General features: G+C 58.6%; 1 protein-coding gene across 5 annotated transcripts in view; it reads right to left on the bottom strand.

The window, feature by feature from the left end:
- Positions 1-142: 142 nt before the first annotated feature.
- The window catches only part of NFIC (nuclear factor I C), a 66,653-nt gene continuing 42,224 nt past the window's right edge, over positions 143-24,571 (bottom strand). For 2 of the 5 annotated variants that reach the window (XM_082380100.1, XM_082380099.1), the window contains exons 3-10: positions 24,127-24,198; positions 20,347-20,421; positions 19,430-19,553; positions 18,672-18,796; positions 11,750-11,875; positions 9,793-9,977; positions 6,970-7,055; positions 143-2,800 (exon numbers count right to left, since the gene is read on the bottom strand). In XM_082380100.1, the coding sequence (XP_082236226.1) occupies positions 7,005-7,055; positions 9,793-9,977; positions 11,750-11,875; positions 18,672-18,796; positions 19,430-19,553; positions 20,347-20,421; positions 24,127-24,198 (758 nt within the window). In that variant the 3' untranslated portion in view covers positions 143-2,800; positions 6,970-7,004. Of the gene's footprint in view, positions 2,801-6,969; positions 7,056-9,061; positions 9,210-9,792; positions 9,978-11,749; positions 11,876-18,671; positions 18,797-19,429; positions 19,554-20,346; positions 20,422-24,126; positions 24,199-24,571 lie in introns of all 5 variants that reach the window. The other 3 variants (XM_082380098.1, XM_082380097.1, XM_082380101.1) reach the window with 3 other exon arrangements.

The following is a 24,571-nucleotide window of genomic DNA, read 5'->3' as shown; positions in this document are numbered from 1 at the left end:
TTTTTTCAGCAATGTGATTTTTAAGCGTGTGATTTTTTTTTTTAAGCAATGTGATTTTTCTTTTTTTTAATTCTTAATTTTTTTTTTTTACAAATAGAAATACATCCCTTTTCAATTTTTACTTTTTATTTCATGTCATTGCTTTGTCTTTTTTTTTTTTTTTAACTACACGAGCAGTGCATGCAGCTATCTGTGTGCGCTGATATTGTTTAAAGGTAATACTTATTTTTGGAAGGCAAGGCACATCATGTGGTAGAAAATTTCGTGCAAATTAGGAAACATGGAATTTTTTTAAGGTTTTTTTTTTTTTGTATCTTTTTTTTTTTCTTTTAAAGAGGAGGGAGTGGGGGGGAGGGCTGGGGGAGGGCTGGGGGAGGGAGATAGAGCCAGTATCATTCGCCATGCAGTTTCAGCCGCCGCGAGCTGACGTCAGGAGCCAGGTCACAGGAATCCTCGACTAAGCACCATGCAAAGTTAGGTAGCTGGGGGCTGCCAGGTGCCCCCTCCCCTCCCCCACCTACCCTCACCCTAAGGTTCCCGGCTGAGAAGCTTTCCGGATACCCCAACTACACAACCCCCTGCTCTCCCGGAGAGCGGCCCATGCTTTGGTCCCCAACAGCCACCCAGTGGAGGGGCCCTGGGGACAGAGGGATGGACCAAGGGTTCTGGAACCCCTCCGGACAGCGGGAGTGGGGCTGGTGGGGAAGGGTCTCGGGGGGAGGGATCGTTTCTCTTTATGATCGAGTGGGTTCGCCAAGCCCCTTGGGCTGGTTTGGGAGGAGGAAAGTCTGGTGTCTGGGGAGGTGGGGGGAGGCTGGCCAGGCCCCGGGGCACCGGGGTTTCACCGGGAGAGGGAGGGGAGGGCCAGGCTGGGAGCGGGTGAAGCCGAGGCCTGCCCAGGGCCATGGCTTTGGCCTGGGCCCGGGGATGGACGTCAGGATTCCCCAGAGCCAGGCATGGAGGAGGCCAGTTGGGGTTCAGACGGATGGGCCGGGAGGGGTCCTTGTGTTTGGGCCTGGTGACCCTAGAACACCTAACACCCCCTCCCAGGCTCCCCACCCAAGATGGCCATCCCGGGGTGGAGGCATGGATGGGGCCGGGCAGCTGGGGTGAGGGGGCACCCGGTGGCCCCAGGTTTAGTGTTTTTGGAGCGGCTCAACGGAAAATGTTTAGCAGATGGGAGGCCCCCTACAAGGCTGCAGGGAGCCCCGAGGCGCTGACCCTCCCTGCCCCCAGCCAGAACCCCCTGCCCTGTCCAGGCACACGTGGACTGCACCCGGCCTGGCCTTCTCTCCTTCTGGCGGCCCAGCTGCGATGCACCTCCCGGCTGTGCCCCACTTCGGCGGGGGGTGGGGGGATGAAAGTGCAAACCGTGGTCCCCCTTTGGGCCGGGAGGCACCAGGGAGGGGGTGTCGCTCCAGGATGTAAGGCACTGGCAGAGGAGGCGCTGACGGGGGGCACATCGCCTTCCCCAGATCCCACCCCCGTGCCCCAGCACGGCAGGACGCTGGGGGGATGCCCAGCTCTGCCCCTTGGGCCCACTGGGCGGGGTCCCATCGCTCTAGCTCTGGGGGGGGGCATAGCAATGAGGGGTCAGCAACTGGAGGGGCCGGGTTGCGGGGGAGGAGGTTGGAGGATGCCCACGGCCACTCGCGTCCCAGCTGGACAAAGGGGAGGGGGGGCGGGCGGTGGGAATCAGGCACTTAAACCACTCGCTCTCACCTCCCACACCTCCATGGGCTAAGCGGGGTGGTGGGGTCCTCCCCGTTCAGGGCTTGGGTGGATGGAAAGTCCAGAGCAGCTCCGGGCCCCTCCGCTCCACCGCCCCCAGCCCCTTCCTCGGAAAGTGCATTTCTTACAGTGTGTGCAACGTGGGGCCCTCCCCCGGGGGCTGGGGTGCGCTAGGGTGGCCTCCTATGCCTGGGGGGGGGGGCGGGCTGGGGGTCATTTGCATAGAGATGTCTCCCAAACCGGGCCGGCACACGGGGCTTCACCAAAGACCGAGTCCCCGGCGCGCTCTGGGGCGGGGCGGAGAGGTCCACAACCGCGCGGCACTCCTGAGAGAGTATTGGCCATGCGTCCTTGTCCCCCGGCGACGCCCGGGGTCTCCCCGCAACCCTCTTCTGCCCCCGTCGCACCCCTGCTCACCCCGGCCTCCGCGGTGGCCTCTGCTGCCTGCCGCCGGGGTCCTCGCCGGCCCCCCGGGGGCTGCCTCCCCACTTGGCAAACACTGTCCCGGTGGCAGTGGCGATGGGGGCGCGCGGGAGAGGCGGCCTCGCTGGGTGTCCTGCCCCGTCGGCCGGGCACGGGCACCAGGCTGCGCTCACCTGGTCCAGGGCGGAGGTGGGGGCAGCCAGCCCTCCCAGAGCAGCAGCGAGAGGAGATGAATAACTTAGGACGCCCCGAGCGCCCGCTCCCAGGGGCGGTGGGGCCTGGCCCTCCGGTCCGGTCCGTCCGGCCGCGGCATCCCAAGAGTCCGAAGCGTTGCCATCTTTACCTTTTATCTTCTTGGTTGGGTGGGTTTATTTTTATGTGTGGTTTTCTTTTGTTTTTTTTTTTTCCCGTTTGTCTTTTTTTTTTTTTCTCCTTTTTTTTTTTTTTCTTTTTTTTTTTTTCCTCCTGTGTGTTATGTGTCTGTGTGTTTTGTCTTTCGGCCGGGCTGGGAGTCAGCGGGGTGTTCTTGCTTGCTCTAGCTTGCCACCGAAAACGTGGGCCGGGGGCCGGCTGTGCGGCTCCCCTCGATTCCCTGGACGAAGGAGCAGGGCGTGGGAAGAAATCTTTCTTATCCCAGATACCAGGACTGGGCGGCCGAGGGGGACACAGAGAAAGAGAAAGAGAGAGAAGGAGAGAGATGGGGGTCAGGCTCCGCCAGCCACTGCCCATACCCACTGAGGCCCCCCTACCCCCTGGGACCTGGGACCTCTGTCTCCCCTATCCCAGACCTGGCATAACCTGCTGGGTGACCCTGGGCAAGTGACTTTGCCCCTAAGCAGAGCTGCTAGATAAACCTCAGGATGTACAGTGAAATCTGAATTCTAGATAAACTATGGATAAACCTGTTAATATATTAAGTCCATCTCATGCAACTTCTGGGATATACTTATGCTAAAAAAAAATTTTTTTTTTAAAATCCTTTATCTGGAATTGAAATCTACCCGAGCATTCTGTGGTTTTGTTTGCTAAATCCGGCAACCTCACCCCCGCACCTCATTACCCTGAGTATAAAATAGGGGAGGGGATCTGCCCACCTTGTCCGCGGAGGGTGACATTTTCCCATTTAACGGTTCCCCCAGAACCCCCATGAAACAGGGACTACTGCCCCCCGACCCCGTTTTGCAGTGAAGAAAACCGGGGCTCAGAGAGGCAAAGTAACTTGCCCAAGTCCACCAGCGTGGGAGGGGAGAAGCCAGAATTCGAACTCAGGCCTGAGAGGCCTCAGTCCTCGCCTGTCCCCCTGCCTGGGGCTGACCCCTTAGCCTGGCCTTTCCAGAGGGGGAGACTGAGGCTCTGGGTCAGGTGGCCAGGTCTGCACGGACAGCTCTGGCCGGGGTCTCCACAGGGAAGCCGCTGTACAGACCCTTCCCCTGGATATGCATCCAATTCGCCTGTGTGGGGCAGGCCTGGGGGTAGGTAACCCCCATCCCCACCCCGCTGGGGTCACAGTGGCGCTGCTCCCCCGCCCCCTGCTGTAAATCAATCGCACCCCCTCCAACCAGGCCGCCCTGCAGCCGCTGGGCCATCCCATCGAACTGGCGAACTGGCGCCATGGCTCCCAGCCCCCCACCTCCAGCCAAGTTCAAGTTCATCTTGGCCATTACCTCATGTCTGGTTTCCGTTGGCAACCAGACAGATTCTGGGCGTGACCCTCCCTGGTGGTGGCCGGCCTCCCCTAGGCCCTTTCCCTGCCTCCTCCCCTCCTAGGCTCTCTGCCCGTAACAGTGGGGGGGGGGGGGCACCCTCAACTCAACATTGTCCCCCATCAGCTGAGGGGGAGACGGAGGCCATGCGGTGCCAGTAGTGAGGTCTGGGCTCTTCTGGCATCCCCCTGGCCTGGCTGGAGCCACCAGTGTGGCTTTGGGCATGTGGTTTAAATTCCTCTGGCCCTCGGTTTGCTCATCTGCTGAATGGGCGTGATGGGCAAAGGGCTTCTGGTGTAAAATGCTCGGCCGGGTGGACCCCTTCACACAGGGGAGGGGGCGGGGGTGCCAGAGCCCACAAGAGCCCCACTCTGGGGGCCAAAGTGATGGATGGCTCAGGACTGGGGGGACTGATGGAGAGAGACGGGGGTGGAGGGAATGAAGAAGGTGGGCAATTGATCAGGGAGAGATCAACCGACATCGATTGGGGGAGGGGCGCTGATTGGGGGAGAGGATATTGATCAGGGGGCAAGGCACTGACTGCGGGGAGGGCAGGAGATGGAAGGGCACGTGGTGCGGGGAGAGTAGCCGCTGCAGGCTGGGGGGGCAGGGGCGGGGGGTGGGGGCAGAGGAAAGCCAACTGGCCAGGAATAATGAAGGCGGAGGAAGTGCTGACTGGGCCAGAAAGGAGAGGCCTCTGGGCTCTGAGCCCTTTGCACAGGGGCTCCAAGAGGGGGGAGCGGGTCTCATGGCCCCTTCCTCCCCGCTTCCCTCCTTCTGGGGTCTGCCGGGGGTGGGGGTGGGGGCGCCTGAACCCACTGGGGGACTTGGGCGCCCTTAGTCCAGGGACTGGTGGTCCTGCCTGCGTGGTGCTGGCGGGGTCCTCCATCAGACCTAGATGGGGGGGCCTCGCCTTTCCCATAAGCCTTGGGGTCTCTCATCCGTCTGTCACCTTCCGTGCCACCCTCCCCCACCAGCCCCACAAAGTTCTTTCCAACTCCCAGCCCTGGCTGTGCTCCTCCCTCCCTCTCATCCCTTCAGTGGCTCCCTTTGGCCCCCAGGCCAAAGCCCACATTTGAGGTCTTCCACATTCAGGCTGTTTCCCCATCATTTCCAGCCCTTGGCAGCACTGATCCCCCTGCCTGGACACCCTGCTCTACCTGACACCAGGCTCTTACCCCTCCCCACCCAGGCAGGGCCCTGGATGCGCCCCCCGACCCCCAGGTTCCTCCACAGCCCCAGACCCACTCTCTCTGGGTCCCCAGCGGGGCCTGCTGGCCAAGGGGGGTGGTGACCAAAGGTGCCCCCCTCCCTGGCACCTTGGTTCCCCCCCCCCCTTGCAGGCCATTGGCTCCGGGTGGTCCCCCATCCCCCCATGCAGGGGTTGACAATGGGTTGGGGGGAGGCTGGGGAAGGGTTAAGGGGCCAGGGTCCCCTCCCTGTCACTTTTATTAGCTTTGCTTTCTGCAGCAATTAGGACATTCCCAGCCTCCAGCGGGGAGGGCTGTCAGGTGGGGGTGGGAGAGGAAACGCCCGGCTCCCTGAGCACCGGGGGCGGGGGGCAGGGGTGTCTAGGCCGGGACAGAACCCAAAACCCAAAGTGGGGAATCCTGGGGCCACCCCAACTCGGTGGGTGACCCTGACCAAGTGATCCCTCTGTCTGGATCCTGGCTGGGGCTCTGTAAAGCAGGACACTTATATTTTGGGTGTGTGAGGGTGTGTTGGGGTGGTCTTGGCCTCTCAGTGCCCTTTCTGGATAAAATTGGTCCCCTAATGCTCCAGACCCTTCAAAGACTCCCAGGAGGTGCCCAAGGCCAGAAGAAGAGACTGAGGTTCAGAGCTCCCCGCAGTTAGCCCTGGTGCCCTGACCCCAGCACCCCCAGCTAAAGTCTGGGCAGGGAGGGAGGGGGATAGCCAGGTCCTGCCCACCCACTCTGTCCCCCTGAGTTGCCAGCAGCAACCTGGCCAGCCTCAGACGGTCGCCAGGGGCCCAGGCTGTGGCGGGAGGTTCCTTGGGCCTGGTCAGCCCCTCCCGATGAACTCCAATGCAGGGGACCCTCCCAGAGTGGCTTGAGGATCCGAACCTGACCCCTGGGGACCCCACAAATCCCCGTACTCTCTGGCTCTGGGGATTTGGAGTAGCTGGGGAGCCCTGAAGAGGTTTCTCTGTGCGGCTGGGCCTCAGTGGGCCTGCAGCAGCTGGTGCTGCCCTCTGGCTGTTTCATATCCCGTGACCCCCTCCCCAACACGCACCAGGGAGCACGGCTCTGGGGTCCAGCCACCGCCCTTGAACACCCCCTGCCAACACACTCCCGGCTTGCACGCAACACAGATGTGGACCCCGGCCCGAAGGCGGGGGTCGGGGACACGTGGGCAGGGGCTGAGGCCACCTCCCACCCCGAGGGAAGCTGGGAGCCATGAGTCTCAGTTCCAGACCCATCGGGGCTCTGCCCTGCACTGCTGTGCGGCCTCAGGCAACTCACTCCTCCTCCCTGAGCCTCCTTGTCTCATCCTCAGCCAGCCTCATGCCCCCGACCCTGGTGCACACTCAGCTGCGGTGGTGCCAACCCCGCCTCTGCCGCCCCACTCCCACTTCGCAGGCTGCAGCCAGGGGGGAGGGCTTGCATGTTCTACCAGGAGGCCCCGCCCCCTGCCATGGGCTGCCTCAGCTTCCCACCTGCGCCTGGCGTCCTGGGGTCCTCTGGCACCCCCTACCTCCCTCTCCTGTGGTCCCTCCCTCCGGCCGGCGTGGGAGGGGATGAAGGCTGGGGGGTTGAAAGCCTGGGCTGACGCGCTGTGTGATCCTGGGCAAATCCCCTTGCCTCTGCGAGCCTCAGTCTTTCCCATAGGTACAAATGGGGCCAGGGCGGTGAAAACCCCAGCCCCACAGCAGCTCTGCCAGGAGCGTCCCCTGGCAGGATTTGGGGCCATACCACGTCCCCGGGCGTGGGCTCGAGGCCCTGGAAGGGGCTGGGAGGCTGGCCACCGTGCCAGGGGTGCGGCTGGCGGGAGCGGCACGGGACCCAGCAGGCCGGCCTCTCCCTGCGCGCCCAGGCCGGCCCCTCTGCCCTGCCCCTCCCACCCCCCCACCAGCCGGCCTCTTGGCCCCTACCTGTGCCTGATAAATGCCCGTTGGATCCCTTGGTCCTAATCCCACAAAGGAACGGTTTGCAGGGGACGTGCCGGGCGTAGAGTAGGCTGCGGGGAGGAGAGAGACCGAAAGCCCGTTAGCGCGGGGGCGGCGCGGGAGCACCAGAGAGGGTGGCCGCTGCCCAGGGTCACACAGCCAGGCCTTCACACCCAGCACCCGGCGCCTCCGAGCTTGCCGCCCTCCCCCGATGGTCCGGGCACCCCGAAAAGCCCACGGTCTCGGGCCCCCGGGGTCACGCGGGCAGGTGTCTGCCGAGAGGGAAGGCGCAGGATGAAAGTTTCATAATCCAGAAACCGCCTGTGAATTATTCAGAGTGTTCCACTGCCTGGTCCATCCTGCTCCTGCGGCCTGCATCCCACCGCGTGGGGTGCCATGAATTATTGAGGGCGTTTTATTTATTAATTTCCCTCCTGGAGAGGGCATGGGGAAGGCTGCGTGTGCGCACATATATATATGATTATATTTTAATCGCACCATGTTTTGCCGGTGACTGAATGATTCGCAACCCAGGCTGGGGAGGGGACGGGGGTGGGGGGAGGGTCCCCATGTGGTCTCCACCAGAGCGCAGATAAGTGGGAGGTGGTGAGGCTTAGGGGATTGCGGGGTTGGGGGTGGTGGTGGGAAGCAGGCTGCACCTGCAGTTCAGAAGCCAGTGCAGGGGAAGGAGAAGAAATCCATGTTTCTCCCTCGTCTATTAAGCGTCACTGTAAGCCAGGCACTGGGCACCATCCCATTTTAACCCTCGGCAGCCTCAACGCGGCAGACGTGATCATTATGCCCATTTCACAGATGAGAAAGCAGGGAGAGTAGGTGAAGACCAGCGCCACATGCCAACTCTGTCCTCTGCGCCCGGCCTCCCGCTAAATGTTCTCCCTGATCTATTGCACTGACTCACTCGCCACCACCCTCTGGTGACTCTCCCATTTTGCGGCTGAGAAAACTGAGGCTCAGAGAGGGGAGGACGTTTGCCTAAGGTGACACAGGGAGCAAGATGCAGGGGCAGGATTGCAACCCAGTGCCCTGCGCTCTGTCATGGTGTTTGGAGAAAGCCCGTCTGCACGTGAGGCTGCCCCGGGTCTCGGCAGGCAGTGGATGCTGGGGAAGAAATACTGGGGTGCTGCATGCGGGGAGGGGGGCCGATGGGGCCCAGATGGAAGGGCTGGCCCCTCCTGCTTGGGTGGGGTGAGGAATCTCATCTGGGGAGTGAGGGAGAGAGAGACACTCAGAGAGGAAGGGGGTTTAGGGAGAGGCTGGGGGCAGAGCCACCACTGATGGGGTAGATAGACCCCAGGATGGGGATTCTAGGAACCTCTTCCCAGCCTGGAGCAGCCCTGGACTGGGGTGGGGGCTGGCAGGGGGGTGGGGTGGGAGGTGCCCTGGGGGCTGGCGAGCCGTAATCTGGAGCCACATCCAGAGGGTGGAAAGTTCTAGCAGGTTAGGAGACCAAGCCAGGGCCTCCCACCAGGCTACCACCTGGACCCACATCCAGAGAGCAGAAAGTTGTAGAAGGCGAGGCAGCCAACCCAGGGCCTCCTGGGGTCAGGTGGGCAGGCAGGGTGTGTCCTGTCTAAAGATGTGGCCCAGCCCAGGTTACCAGCAGGAACAGGGCCCACTGGGGCCAGTTTCCCTGGAGAATCCGGAACTCTGGAATTTCTATGTGAGATGTCCTGATTTTAAAACCACCATCACCACAACAGATTCTCATTTTCCGCAGACAAAAGGCTTCTCAGGGCCGAGTCGGGCCCTCCCACCTCCAGTTTGAGATCTTCACCTACTGCCAGCTGCTTGTTGCATGGAAGAGGGTTTAGAGGCCCAGAGCGGGGACACGGGGGCCCCAGGCCACTCGGCCAACAGGGGTGGACCCCAGACTTGCCCCTGGCCATCCCCTCAGGCTGCCTTGGCCCTGTGTGGACCTGACCACGTGGGCCCCAGGCCTCCGTCTGGGGACCCACCAAACTCGCCGGTACCCACTGGGCTGGGCCTGAGACCCCGACCCCAGAAGCAGGGCCGGGGAGGGGAGGGGCCCCTCGGGGACGCCTTCCCGGGTGCTTACAGGGCGAGGTCGGCGACGAGCTTCCTCCCTCGGAGGTGGGTTTGGTGGCGGGGGGGAGCGCCAGCCGCGGCAGCCCGGGGGGCGGGGGTGCCAGCATCTGAGCAGAAAGGCAGTGACTGGACATTTTGAGCTGGCCACTTCCATTTAACTGGGGGGAACAGAGAGACAGGTGGTTAAGGCGGCGGGTGCCCCCTCCGCCTCGGGCTGCCGTCCACCCCAGGGCTGTGGACCGGCCTGGTGGGCGCGGCCGGGACGAGTTTGGTGGGTGCCCGGTGCTCGCCTGACCCCGCAGGCCTCCAGCATCCTGGGATCGCCATGCCTCCCCTGCCTCCTCAGGCTACTGTGTACCCACTTGCTTTCCTTCCACGCCTCCTAAACAGCATTGCTGGACTTCACGGGCGGCCTAGACGCATCTCCCCGCATTTGCCGCGAGTACGCATTCATTCATCCACCACCTCGCCCACGGTTCTCAGATCTGAAAGGCTCCGAACACCAAAAGCTTTGGTGGAAGTCTGGCCAAAGGCGGCCTGAGCTCAGCCGTAACCGTGTTTGATTTGGGGGCTTCCTAAAATACCATCCGCTCAGACATCTGAAAAAGCCTGAATTCCCACCCGGTCTGGCTCCAGGGGCTGCGGACCCCGCCGTTTGTAAAATAGAAGCTGCCCTGGCAGAGGAAGGGTTGCCTGACACTCGCGCCAGGGCCCCAGGGAGGTCGTGCCCCCCAAACTCACCGGTCCAGGTTGCTGACTGGCCGGATCGCAGGCCAGCGAGACAAGATCTTTGAGCGGGTCCTGGGGGTTGAGGTGAGGTGGGTAGCGGATGGCCGTGTGCGGGAAGTAGGTGGAGGCCGTCTGGGGCAGGATGGACGTGGTGGGGAAGTGCAGGGCCGAGGACGGGTGAGGGCTCCGGGCGATCCCTGTGGAGAGGAGGGGGGCAGTGGTCACCGGGGGCTCCCGCCAGGCCGCCCTGTCTCCGAGTGACTGTGTTTGTGGGTGTGCGTCATGCCCACGCTGCGGCACCTTTAATAATACGAATATGTGGAGACCCAGTGGCATCTGCCATGACCAGGCCCTGCTGTCATTTACACGCCCAGATTCGATGACTCTACTGTGACCCCACAGAGTTCTGGCGTCACCCCTTTGAGCATTTTTATTTATTTTTATTTTTTTTAATTTATTTATTTTTGGATTGCAGGATCTTAGTTCCCCAACCAGGGATTGAACCTGGGCCCTCGGCAGTGAAACTGCTGAGTCCTGACCACTGGACCGCCAGGGAAGTCCCATCACGTCTTTTTTTAAGACAGAGTATGACCGTGGCTCTCAGAGGGAATGTCCTCTGCCCCAGCCACAGAGCAAGCAGGTGGCAGACCCGGGGTTCGAGCCCAGCCTGACTGGCCACACCCTGACCCAAGGCTTGGCTAGCTCTTTCCATAAATGGCTGGTGGGTCAATATTTTTTTTTAATTGAGATATTATTTGCACACTATAAAATCCACCCTTCTAAAGTATACAATTCACTGTGTGTTTTTAGAACATTCTCATCCCCCTGAAAGGAAGCCCCGTCCCCATGAGCACCACCCCCATCCCCTTCCCCAGCCCCTGACAACCGGGAAGCCACTCTCTGTCTGTGGATATCTCATCAGTGGAATCACCCACTGTGTGTCCTTCTGTGTCTGGCTTCTCTCACTGAGCATCGTGTTCTCAGGGTCCATCCATGTTGTAGCGAGTGTCCGTGCTTCACCCCTTTTCATGGCTGAGTAATATTCCAGTGTGGTATTTGCTTTTTTTTTTTCTTTTTCTAAACAAGTCAGTGACTTTTAGTATATTCACTTTGTAATTCCAGAACCACTTCACTGCCCCCAAAAGAAGCCCTGTGTCCACTAGTGGTCACTCCCCCTTCCTCTCTCTCTAGCCCCTGGCCAGACAGTAAATACTTTTGGCTTTCCAGGCCATAGGGTCTCTGATGCAGCTACTCAACTCTGCCCTTGTTGCCTGAAAGCCGCCACAGATGACATGTAAACAGATGGGTGTGGCCCTCCGCCAATAAAACTTTATTTACAAGAATGGTGGCAATTGGGGGGCCTGCTTGGCTGGCTCCTAGTCTAAACTGTTGTGCTATTTTGATGTTTGCCTCTGCCCTGTATGTGTATTTGCCCTTATATGGAACTAAATCATCATTATCACAACCAAGGGGCAACAGGTGACATTCAAGCTCTTATTTAACTCATTCTGATTTAATTCATTTGGTCCTACGGACAGCCCTGGGAGGGGGTCGTTTATGAGCCCAGTGGACGGGTGACGGGCTCAGCTCACACCCCACGCTGTGAGCGTGGTGCTTCCTGAGAGCTCCCGTACCCCTGCGTGGCCTGTGTGTGTCCTTCTGGGTGTCTGCCTCCTATTGCGGCCATCTCGCCCCGGGGTCTGTCGGTGGGTCGCTCGAGTATGGCACGTGGGGAGCAGGTTGAGGGGTGAGTCCCAGGCTGCACCTCCATGTACAGAAGGGGAAACTGAGGCCCCAAAAGAGTCAGGCCCAGGTGCTCTCTACCATGGCACCTGCAGGATTTCCTGCCCGGGTGGGAGGCTACAGCAAGAGGACTCGTGGTCAGACGGCCGGTGGGACTTCCCCGGCCATACGGGGCCTGGTTAGAGGGCTCAGCCGCCCCTCCCCGCCCGGGGCCCGCGGCGCTCACCGCTGTGCACGGCGATGACAGGCCGGTGGTGCTGGGTGAAGCTGGAGAGGCGGGGCGAGTCCTGGGGAGACGGACTGTTGAAAGGGGACTTGTCCATCTCTGTTTTCTTCACCGGGGATGAGATGCCTGCGGGGAGGGCCAGAGGGTCAAGGGCCGGCAGGCAGGGTTGTTCCACTCCCAGGACCCCTGGGCCTCCCCGCAGAGCCCCTGCCCCCCCTTCTCCCAGCAACCCATGGGCGAGGGGCTGGGAGCCCATTGTAAGGCGGGGCAAACCAAGGCTGAGAGATGGGAAGGGGGCCGCCCAGGGTCACACGGCCCACGGGAGGAGGAGTCTGACGCCACACGGGCCCCTGGACGACAGAGTCCGGCCCCCACCTTCTCTCCTTCCAGACATAAGTCGGCTCAGGGCTGCCCTCTGCCCCCCAGGGACACCAGAGCCCTGGAGAAGGCGGCAGGGTGGGCAGAGAAGTGGGATTGGTCCAAAGCCCCAAAGCCCAAGTGGCTCTGTGCTTGTGCCCCCCACCCCCCACCTATCCTTACCCGGGGGAAAGAACCTTCCCTGTAGGGTCATCGTGAGTATTAAATGCGATACAACATGTAAAGCCGTTAGATCAGGGCCTGGCACACACCCACGCACTGGAATTACTTGCTGCCATTCCTCAGCAGACGGGGGTCTCACTACCTCCCCTGGTGGCCCTGGGGAACCCAGACGGTCTCCAGCTCGGCCTCAATGAATAAAAGGTGTAAAATGGGCACATACAGACTCCGTGGAGGCCGTGGCACAGAACGGACGCTGGCTCAGGAGGAGCCTTGTCATGACATGGAAGACGGACCCCAGAGATGCGGGGCACACGTCCGCCCTGAAGAGCCATGAACGCCCCCCGCCTGCCTCCCCGCATCCCACCCCCCACTCCCACCACCCTCTGCAGAGGCTTTTTCTAGTGACAGCAAAGGATGATGACGTGTCTGAAAAAGGCAGAGTCCTTGGCCTGGCCCCTTCTCTGGAATTGGGCTCTGGGGGAAGTGGGGAACTGGAGATAGACATGTTTAGGAATTGTTTTAAAATTCATTTTACAGTGAAACACACCCACTGAGGCCCACAGTGGATTCACACATGGTGAGGGTTGTTTTTTTTTTTAAAAATAGTTTTTATTGGGGTATAGTTGATTTACAATGCTGTGTTAGCTTCAGGTGCACAGCAAAGTGAATCAGTTATACACATGCATATATCCCCTCTTTTTTAGATTCCTTTTCCACATAGGTCACCACAGAGTACTGAGTAGAGTTCCCTGTGCTACGCGGCAGGTCCCTATCAGCCAGGTATTTTATACAGAGTAGTGTGTATATGTCAATCCTAATCTCCCAATTTATCCCTCCCCCTCCCTTGCCCCCTGGTAACCATAAGATTGTTTTCTACATCTGTGACTCTACTTCTGTTTTGTAAATAAGTTCGTTTGTACCATTTTTTTTTTTTTTTAGATTCCACACATAAGCGATATCATGTGATACTCGTCTTTCTCTGACTTACTTCACCCAGTATGACAGTCTCTAGGGACACACTGCCTGCCACCCCGCAAAAGGTGGCCTCTCAGGCTGCACACACCAGGGCCGGGGACATTCTCTGTGGGTCGCCCTCGGCGCCTCCCTGGCTCCACCCACTCGACGCCAGGAGCCCCCCCAGTCATGACAACCACAGATGTCCCCAGACACGGCTCAGTGTCCCCTGGGGCAGAGCCACCCCAGTTAGGACCCACGCCCTCCTCCGAGGCCTGCCACCACTGTTTCCGGGGTCTCGGGTTGATGGTTCTGTGAGTGGGCATCTGCGTGGGTCCCCAGGGCTGTCCCACCTGGGATGCTGCTACATTCCCCCCACCCCTACTGTGGCGTTTCCACGTGGGGTGCTTTCATCCTCCGCGATGGCACGGCCAGGGGTGAGCCGGATCTGCGAACCAGCCCCCCGACGGGCACTCAGGCCACCATCTGCTTTTGCTGTTACAGACGCTGCTGCCCTGGTCGGCTCTGGGTGCGCATCCGTGTGTGAGTGGGGGAGCGTGTCCTGGGATGCGGCTGGCGGCCCAGAGGGACCCGGCGGCCAAGCGGCGCCTTGGGTGCAGGCCCGGGCTTTCCCAGGGGCAGGAGGAGCTGGTGGCATCTAAGGCGGCCGGCAGGGAGGAGGTCGGCCCTGCTGTGTGTGCGTGCGTGCGTGTGTGTGTTGGGCTCCCGGCTGGCTCAGGGCTGCAGGGGGAATGAGGTTACGGCTGTCAGACGCTCACTTAGGAGGATTTCCTAGAACAGCCTGTCCTGGATGGAAATAGCCCGGCGTGGACCCCGCCCCCAGCTGCCCCTCCACAGGCCCTTCTAGAGCTTCCTGAGATGGGGCCTTTGGGAGCCAGGGTCCAGGAGGGGGGCGGGGGGGCGCCTGGTGTTGCAAGAAAGAGTCACCCTGGTGCCTGCGTTCCTGCGTCTGAATGTCCCCCGTTCGTTCAACAAACACGCTGGGAACGGCCCCACACGAGCAACCGATGTTGGTTAACAGTGCCCGTATATGCCCCATCAAAGCGCGAGTCTCTCCATTTAACAGGCGTGCCCTTGACCTCCCCGATCCGAGTGGCCATCTTTCTGCTTAACATACATATCTCCACGTCCGCGCCAAGTATCCCTGCGTCCCCTGTCGAAGATACAAACCTTAACGGACGCACGTGCCTGTAGGTGCCCACCCCCAAGTATCTTTCCACTTGCCTGTCACACGTGCCTGTCTGTCCCCCGTTTAAGCACACACGCTTCATCTAACAGGTGGGCCTGTACATCCCCCATCTGAGCACCCACCCGTCTGCTTGACAAACTAGCCTGTCCCCCTGCAATGCCAGCTCCCCTGGGGGGCCCACTGGGTCTCCAGCGCCCGGAACACAGGGTGGGCAGAGAGTGTGCGGAGTGTACGGGTGGGTGGACGGAGCGCAGTTCTGCTGGGATCGGCCACCACTCACTGGGCACTTACCACGTGGGATGGCCTCCCCTACTACCCCCAGCACTGCTGACACGGGGGCTGGTCATCCTCAGCGGGCCCGTCCTGGGCGCTGTGGGGTGTGGAGCAGCGTCCCTGGTCCCACCCACTGGATGCCAGGAGCCCCCCAGTCATGATGGCCAGAGATGTCCCGGACACCGCCCAGTGTCCTCTAGGGGCAGAAGTGACCCTCTGTGAGGTCCTGGGGAGCCAAGAAGTGGTGGAACTGGGATTCAAAGGCAACTCTGTAACTCCTCAGGCCACGCTCTGACACCCCCTCCTGCCCCCCAAGTTCAAAAAGAGATGCGGGAAGAGGAGAGAGATGGGAGTTCCCCGCTTCACTCCGTATAATAACTGCCTGTGGGAGGCCCATGTCCCCTGGGGGAGGGCCACAGAAGCAGCAAGAGCAAAGCACTCTGAGACCCCCTTTCTGCCCCGCTTGGCTGGGTAATCAGGGAAGGCCTCAGGAGGAGGTGGCCAGGAGGAGAAGAGGCACTCCTGGCCCGGGCCCGGAAGGGGCAAAGGGCTGGAAGCTGGTGTATGGGGTATGAGAGATGTGGCTGTAGGGGTCTTGCCTGGGCGGGGCTGGCAAGATTTCCCCCAGGCCTCTGTCCCCCCAGGCGTCTGCCCCTCCAGGGCACCGGAGTGAGGAGGCTGGGGCTGGGGGGTTAGCTGGGCGCTGCCCATGGTGGCCACAGCGGAGGAAGGGAGAGAGTACTCTAATCAGCTTAACCCCCTTAATGAACAGCTAATTGGGGGCTGTCTAGACAGGAAGCCGGAGGAAGCCAGGAAGAGGAGAAAAAGGAGGAGGAGGAGGGGCAGGAAGGGGAAGAAGAGGGAGGGAGAAGAGGAGGGGGAGGAAAAGATAGAATTCATCTCCCCACGAGCCTGTGAGCACCCGGAAGGCAGGGGCAGGCACACACTAGAGGTTTGTACTGAGACTCCCACAGCGGGGAGTGAGTCTGCCATCACCTGAGGCAACCAATGGGAGCTATAGGAGGACTGACTCCCTCTGGCATTCCCTTCCAGCTCTGTGATTTCCCCATCGCACACCAGAAGCTGGTACGGGCTTCCTCCTTGTCCTCCCCCATCATGGCCACTTTATTCTCAGTGTAGGAAGGTTGGATCAAGCCCCAGTGACTCCCTCTAGCATTTCCTTCCTTTTAAAATTTTGTTTTTCTTTTTTGAGCATCCTGAATTGAATGCTGGGTTCTTTATTTCCAGCCTTTCTCTTTTTCCAATTAAAGCTATAATTTTTCCTCTCAGGGCCGCTGTGGCTACATCAGCACAGGCTGTCTTTCAGCTCTAAATAGTATTCACTTTATATGTAGACAACCTCTTCAATCACAGTGTTAGTGAGAAGTGCTTTTGAGTTCCCAATCAGTAAATGATAGGGCAGAAGTTAACTGTCTCCCAATATCTGCTTTATCCTTCTTCCTTAGTAACAGAACCCTTGATTTGAGATGGGCACATAATTGGCCCAAATAAGATTACATTTCCCAGCATCCTTTGCAGCAGAGTATGGCCTTAGGACTAACTCAGGGGCCCAGAGATAAGCAGAAGGGGTAAGTGCATCTTCTGAAAATTATTCTTAAAGGGAGAGGACATGCCCAGACTTGACCCTTCTTTCCTACTGGCTGGAAAGCAGACATGATGGCTGGAGCTCCAGCAGTTATCTTGGACCATGAGGTAGGGATGAAAACCACATTCAGTGGCGCATAAGGCAGGATACTGAGTCCCTCACATCACACTTGCCCAGGGCGGCTGATGGCTGGACATTTATTTGTGAGAGAAATGCACTTCCTTTTGTATTTTCTGTTACCTACAATCAGACTTAAAGCTTATTGAATACAGGTCTTTATAGAGACAAACTTTAGAAAGATAGGGAAACCACAGAGACAGAACCGTAGAGACACTCTGACCCATAAATTAAAGCCTAATAAATAGAGAGGTCCTCCCAGCATTAGATACCTGGGAGCCCACACTGAGGAAGAGGGAGGAGGCTTGGGACCTCAAATGTCACAACCAGCTGTGTTAGAGACCGATTCCAAGAGATGGGAATTTTATAAAGACATGAACACCAAAGAAACTCTCCTGTTTCCTGGTCACTTATGTGCCAGATGGTTGCTTAAGTCACATTCTACCGTGTCCTCCTTCCAACTCTCCAAAAGAATGATGGTTCTCATCACTCCCACTTTGAAGATGAGGCAACTGAGGCTCAGAGATGTTAAGTCACCTGCCCAAGGTTACACAGCCCACACAGTGAGACAAAGACAGAGCTGGGATTTGAACCCTGGTCTCTCTGATGCCTGAACCTGCCCTCTTTTTCTCTCTCTCTCTCTCTCTTTCTTTCTTTTATTGAAGAAGAGTTGATTTACAATAATTCAGGTATACAGCAAAATGTTTCAGTTCCATAGATATATATATATGTGTGTGTGTGTACATATATATATATATATATATATATATATATATATATATCAGATTCTTTTCTGTTATAGTGAACCTGCCCTCTGAATTGTAATGTTATATTGCTTTTCAAGAATCCTATAGGTATGGCACTTTGTATAGACAGATCTTTATAAGAAATCAGACTCTACAGGGAAGAGGGAAAGAGGAGGAGGGGCAGAGAAGAAAACAAATCCTAAGGTATACTGGGTACCTATTATGTGCCAGGCCTGTTTTAGGGACATCAAATGTATTAATTCACTTAATCCCCACAATAACCCTATGGGGTGGGTACTGCAGGTATTAACACCCCCATTTTACAGATGAAGAAACCGAGGCCCAGAGAGGTGGGGTCACCAGGAAGCTGTAAGGGCTGGGGGACTCGAGTGTCCACGTTCATAACCACTAGGCTATACGGTGGGGTGAACCCTTGTTAAGGGATAAGGGACCGGGTAGAGACATGCTTCTAAAACTGGGCGGCACAGACCCCGCTGAGAATCTGAGGAATGCCAGGGGCGTCCTCCCCACAGGCTACTCTGCAAACCATTTCCTTTAAGTGCAACGCTGGCCCGCTGGAGAGCAGAATCTTAAGGTGAAAGGGATTTTTTTTTTTTTTTGCCGCGCGGCGCGTCTTGCGTGATCTTAGTTCCCCTACCAGGGATCGAACCCGGCCCACAGCAGTGGTGAAAGCCCCGAGTCCTAACCACTGGACCACCAGGGACTTCCCAGAAAGGGATTCTTTAGATTAGAACCGTGATGGAGATGGAAACTCCAAAGAAGGGAAATCTTTGGAGAATGCCCTTAGGGAGACGGTAAGTAAACAAAGAATCAGGAGGAGCCAGCGCTCAACAGAAAAAAGCTTCTACGGAACTGCTGACCCTACAGAACAGGAGCCACATGAGACAGACACCCTGGAGAGGACCCTATGAAGACAGAGGAGCAACAAGAAAATCTACCAGGAAAAGGATGCTGTAAGAAAAGAGGCGGGGCTCCTATGGAACTGGACTCACAGAGAGCAAGATCCCATGGAGATGGGAATCTTGCAAAAAAAAAAAAAAAAGGACTCCAGGGAGGACCCCAGTGGAAAGGGAACCCACGTATCAGGACGCTCTAGTTGAGGGTCTACGGCAGACCCGAGGATGAAGCACCCTGTTGATCAGAATCGCTACTGAGTCAATTCTGTATAGCAGGAACCCCACAGAGATGGGCCGTTAACAGGCAGAGGGCAGGAAAGTCGGGCAAGGGATAATCTCCATCCTCCCCCGCCAGAGCGGAACCAAAGAGCTCCGGGAACGCGAACCCGGACTTTACTTCCAACCGCGCGCAGCCTGCGAGACTACAATTCCCAGGAGGCCCCGCGGCTCCAGGCCGACTCTCCGCCCCGGGGCGCCCGCGCAGTGCCTGCCGGAACACGTAGTCACTGCCGCGGTAACCCAGACCGGAAGGTCGGTCAGCCCCCGCCGCCAGCCCCACCTCCTTCCATGTCCTCCGTCCAGTTGCGGCTGCTACTCGTGGGAGAGCTGGGTGAGGTGTAGTAATCACCGCCGGGGCTCGTGTCCACGTCTTCCTCCATCGAGCCCGATTTGTGCCGCTTGCTCCTAAGGGGCGAGGAAGGAAGCCAGCAGACCGGTTACCACGGAGACGGGCCCGGCGGGCTTTGCTACTTCCGGCTCTTAGGGGGCAGGGCGAGGAGGGTGCTATCGCGAGACGTCACGCGAGCCGCGGAGTTTCGGCTGCTTCTCAGATGACATCCGCTTTAACCTGCCCATCACTTGGGTGGGACACCTGGGGCAATAGGCAGGGAGGGACTCAGCAGAGGGCCAAGCTAGCAAGCTAGCAGAGTGGAGACTAAAGCCCTGAAAGCCTGGCTGATCGCTTGACCTACTGTAATCCTCAGAACAACCTGGTAGGATTATGATCCCACTTAGCAGGTGAGGAAACCGAGGCAAACAGAACGTGACCGGCTCACGATCACACAGCATATCTCAGCAAGAACCGGTGTCTGTGTTCTCATGGAGTCGCAGGGGCTAGGGCTGTAGGACTCGAGGCTGTGGGAGTCCAGCGTGGGATGTCAGGGCTGGGGAAAGAGTCACTTGGGGGCTGGGTTTTGAAAGATGAATAAGAGTTTCCCAGGTGGAACGTGAAAACAGGGAGAGGAATGAACCAGCTGGGGCCAGATGGAGGTGGGGGTGGGGTGTGAAGTGCCCAGAGGTGGGGTCCCGGGGACATACCCGCTGGAGGATGTGCTGGGTAGCGTTCTTCTCATGCCGGTGCTGGCTGGATTTAGGTCATACGCCAGGTGTCCCTGCAGCTCCCCCAGGGAGAAGTTGGGTCCTGTTCCAGTCACCACAGGTGCTGCGGAGGGCGACAGAGAGGAGGATGAGGGAGGAACAAGGTCCAGGGCTGCACTTTGCCCTGGAGTGGTGGGGAGAGCCATCTGGGGGCTGGCAGAACGAAAAGGAACCGCTTCCCAAATTGGCCTGATTCCTAATTTGGCTGAAACTGGGCTTATACTATGGGTCAGAAGAACAAGGCCATTGAGAGAGGCCAAGGTCACACTGTGAGGCAGAGGCATAGCCAGAGCTGGAGGCCAAGCTTCCCAGAACTCTCAGAGGCCAGGCTCTGCTGATCTGGATGGAGAGGGCAAGTGTTAGGGTTAAGGCAGGATAGTGCCCAGAGGTCCCTGGGGTAGGATTCAAATGGGGGTGTCTGGGGATGGGGGTGGGTCCCCAGCAGGTCCATAGGTAAGACAAGAGGTGAAATAGGCGGGGGGGGGCCCTTTGGGGTCTCCTGGGTGGGGGTGAGGGAGGTCCCAGGAATGGGGGATACTGGGGCAGAAGGTTCTTTAGCCCTTCCACCCAGCATCTGGAGTCTTTTCTGGGGAAGAGCATGTCACCCTGACCTTGGACTCTGGGAAAGGCCTGGATACTGCCCTTCCTAGGGACTTAGGCTTGGTGACAAGGGTGGCTGGAGAGGACGTGGGGGAGTGGGGCAGGGTGATGGGCTCCTTGCTCCTCCCTCCCCGAGTCCCTTTCCCTCTTAGAGCCCCCATCCCGAAGCCACTTCTCCTTTCCGACAGTCCTCCCCTGTGTGAGCCCACCCCAGCCCCCACCTCGGGTCCCAGCACAGGGTGGGTGGGGACACTTACTCCGGGACACTTGGATGAGCTCAGTGACGCTGAACACACCGGAGGTGACGAAGCTCTCCTGGAAGTCGGTGGTGTCTGGAAAAGAGAGGAAGGATGGGGGTCAGCAGGCAGCCAGCTGAGCTGGGTCTGTTCCCCGCCTTGACACCTCCGGGCTGCCCAGACTCCGGGGGCTGGACCCAGCCTGGCCAGTCACCTTGTCTACCCACCTCCCCAACCACCACAGCCCTGCAGCAGGAAGATGGCCAGCTCAGCCCCTCCAAGCCGACGGGGACTCCTCCACCCTAACACAGCTGGAGCGGATCTCCCTTCCTGAGTCTCTGCTCAGTCCTTCTCACTGCAGCCTCAGCCAGCCTCCCCTTCTCCAGCCTGGGCCTTCACACCGCCTCCCAGCCCTCCTCGGGAGCCCCCGTGCTGTGGCAGGCTGCACACACAAGTGGAGGCCAGACCTGGGTTCACATCTCAGCTGCCCGCTCGGTGTGTGATCTTGGATAAGTCACTTTACCTCCCTGAGCTTTGATGCTCCCTGATCTCAAAAGTGGGGACCATACACCCTGTCGTCTTGGGTGGTTGTGAGCTATGAATGCTACTACCTAGGAGGGACCAGCTTGCTTCCTTTACCTCACTCATCACCCCATGCAGTGCTGCAGTCTCTTAGCCTTCTGCCTCCAGGCTGTGAGCTCTGTGGTGTCCCCAGTGCCCGGACCAGAGCCTGGCAAACGGCAGGGGCTCAGAACCATGGGGTGAATGGAGGGTCCACAGACAGCAGTCAAAATCCTCAGTGTGCCCAGACCCATTCCCGCCTAATGTCAAAGGAAGAGGGACCCTCCTCTCTGGGCTGGGGTGGTTTAGACCCATTTCATGGATTTGTAAACTGAGGCTGGCCTCGAGAGGGCGGGAGCACTGGCCAACCCAAGACAGCTGGAAGCAGGCCTGTCCCACCTGGAGACCCTCACAGGCAGGACCCATTACCAGGCACCTCCAGTGTCCGCCCCCTGAGTTGGGCACTGGGGACACAGTGGGGAACAAGACGTACAGGAGCAGCTGCCCTCTTGGACTCACAGCCCATGGTGGGCGAAGGACGCCACATAAAAGCAGGAAGTCAAAAACACTTGCACATGAATGTTCACAGCAGCATGATTTACAGTAGCTGAAACTGGAGACAACCCAAATGTCCATCAACCATGATGGATACACAAAATGTGGTCCCTCCACACACGGGAACGTCACTCAGCCGTGAAAAGAGGTGAAGCCCTGACACTCGCTACAACGTGGAGGGACCCTGAGAACACGATGTTCAGTGAGAGAAGCCAGACACAGAAGGACACACAGGGTGTGATTCCATTGACGGGAAACGTCCAGAACAGGCAAATCCACTGAGACAGAGAGTGGGTTCATGGTCACTCGGGGAGGGGGAGTGACTAATGGAGATGGGGTTGCTTTGTGGGTTTATGAGAATGTTCTGGAACTGGACAGAGGTGATGGGTGCACAGCTCTGAATGTACTTAATGTCACTGAACGGTACATTTTAATAGGGTTAAAATTCTACATTTATGTGTGTTGTACCACAATTTAAAAAGAAAGTTATTAAAGATGATTCAGTTAAATGTGAGATGTGTCAGGCAGTGGTGAGGCAGTCAAGGTCGGGGGAGCCTGCTGGGGAGGGGACCTATTTTACACGAAGGGCTCAGAGAAGGCTTCTCTGGGAGGGTGACATTCAACCAAGATCTCAAGGTAGGGGTGGATAAGGCGAACACGTGAGTTAAAATTTGGGTAGTGCCCAGACAGCGCCTGGCACAGGGAAACTGCCTTGTGAGAACTGGCTGCCCCGATGAGGATGATCTTAAACTCGACGTTTTGCCACCTCCCTGTGGGTTACGATGTTCCTGGCAGCGGGAATGGCTTGTGCAAAGGGCCTGGGGTTGGGATGCACTTGGCAAATCGGAGGCCAACAGGGCTGGAGTTGAAGGAGCCAGAGAGAGTGGTCAGAGTGGAGGTGGGACCCACAGAATGGCAGCTCTTGGCTTTGGGGGGTGGGGGGGTGGGAGCAGTTCTTGTCCAGGCCCCCAGGGGGCAGCAGTGGCCGCAGGGAGCTCACAGCAGTGCCCAGCTCCCCAGCTGTCTGCCACCCAAGCCCCCTGCTTATGAGCTTTGTGTCCACCATTCATTGAGCAATTACTACCTGCCCAGGCCCATGATGGGAGGCTCGGGACCACAACATCCCGAGGAGGACAGGGTGGTGGCTCCCAGTGTCCAGGGGGAAGTGGCCGTGGCCACTTCCTGCTGACCCAGCTGGCCGGCTGCTGTCAGCACGCCCCTCCGCCCCACCCCCACCGGGGTTTCCTGTTTGTGCAGTGCTCGCCCAGCTCCATCTCCAGGGGACTCCCTGGCGGGCGGGGAGGAAGTGATTTCCTCTACCAGACGCTGGAGCTCCCCACGGGACCAGGCCAAGCGCCATGGCCCCCGCCGCCTGCCTTGAACATCTGGCTTGGAGGGAGGCGCCTGGGGATCACAGGAGGTCAAGGAGGACTCGGGTCACAGATGGCCAGTGAGGTGTGGCCTGGGGGCCTGTGAACCTCCTGGAACCATCCAGCCTCCCTGTGCATGCCTGTGACGGACCTTCCAACGGGGATGCCCTCACCCACTGGCTGTTTCTTCCTTTCTCCCTTTTCATCTCTCCTCCTTCCTTGCCCCTAATATACTATCCCTCTAGTTTCTCTTTTTCCCTCTGCTTCATCCTTCCTTCTCTCCTTTTTTGCTTTCTAGAAATGTTTTTTGAGCACCTAGTGTGTACCAGGTCCTGTTCTAGGTACTGAGGACACAGTAGTGATCAAAACAAACACCTCTGCCCTTGAGGAGGTGATGTTCCACTATGTGAGTTAAACAAACGCATTTGCAATCACTAAGCAACTAAACAAATACATACGCAATCACTAACTTCCTCTAAAGGAAATAAAACAGAGGGCTGAGATTGAGAGTGACTGAGGCTGCTTGAGCTGAGGGGCTCAGGGAAGACCTTTCTGAGAGGGAGGCATTTGAGCTGAGACCTGGGTGATCTGGAGCGAGAGAAAGCAGTTAGCTGTCCAGATAGCGGGCACAGCACGTGCAGAGGCTCTGGGACAGGATGGTGCCTGGCGTGCTGGAGGAACAGCAAGGAGGCCTGTGTGTCTGGAACAGAGTGAGCGAGGGGGGGAGAGGGAGGAGGGGAGGGCAGGGAGGACTTGGGCTTTTACCCCCGGGAGGTGGGAGCCCTGGAGGGCTGTGGGCAGAGGGTGGGCGGGGCCTGACTCAGGTGCTCACGGGCACCCTCTGACCACTTCAGGGAGGACAGACTGTGGGAGGGAGTAGGCAGGGAACCAGAGTAGAAGCAGGGACTCTGAAGCTTCCAAATCCTCTCTGTCCTTCTGGCTCTGCTCCCACACCCGCAACATAGAACTGAGTTGTCCTACTCATCCACTCAATGTCCCATGAGACTGCAGGGCCCACCAGGGCCTCTCCCATGGGGGGAGCACCTCAGAGCCCAGACGCTGGAGCTCAGGGTCGTGGGTTCCAACCCCAGCTCCCTGGATGCCCCTGGGAAGGCCCATATTCCTCTCCGGACCTCAGTCCCTGCCTCTGCAAAATGGAACAACAGCAGCACCTACTCTACAGCATGGCTGGGAGGAGTGACTCAGGTGCTCACACAGGACCACACAGAACCCACAGGGGGCGCTCCGGAAACGATTCCTAAATAAAAGATGGGGATGGGCCCGTGCCCTCCACCCCTGCCACCTCCAGACTCACCCAGTGTGATGGGCTTGCTGTCCTCCTGGTCGGAGCCCATCCCCGCCCGGGGACTGCCGCTTTGCTCTGCATCTGCAAAGAGAGGGAGGGGGAGTTGGTGACATCGCAGGGACCCCCACTCAGGAGGGGAGGAGACATCAGCCCAGTGCTAGGCTGGGCCAGCGCCGTGGTCTGGAGCATGGCATGGCCCCCTCCCTGGCTGCTGCCCCAGGGGGTCATGGACGTCTGAGGTCACTAAGCGCCAGTCTGCCTGTGTCCTGAACCATGGCGAGAACCCGAGTGGAGGGGCTGGCTCAGTCGTGGGGAAGTGCTCTCTGAGCCTCAGTTTTCTCATCTGTCAAGTGAGGATAACTCATTTAATCCTGCCTCTGCCGTATGAGGTGGGAACCCTCATGCCCATTTCACAGACAGGAAAACAGAGGGCCAGAGAGGTGAGTCCCTGGCC

Source organism: Balaenoptera borealis (genome assembly GCF_965194805.1).
Source record: "Balaenoptera borealis genome assembly, chromosome: 2".
NCBI lineage: Eukaryota > Metazoa > Chordata > Mammalia > Artiodactyla > Balaenopteridae > Balaenoptera > Balaenoptera borealis.
Note: the sequence above shows the minus strand (reverse complement) of the source record. Positions and strands in the feature narration are given on the sequence as shown.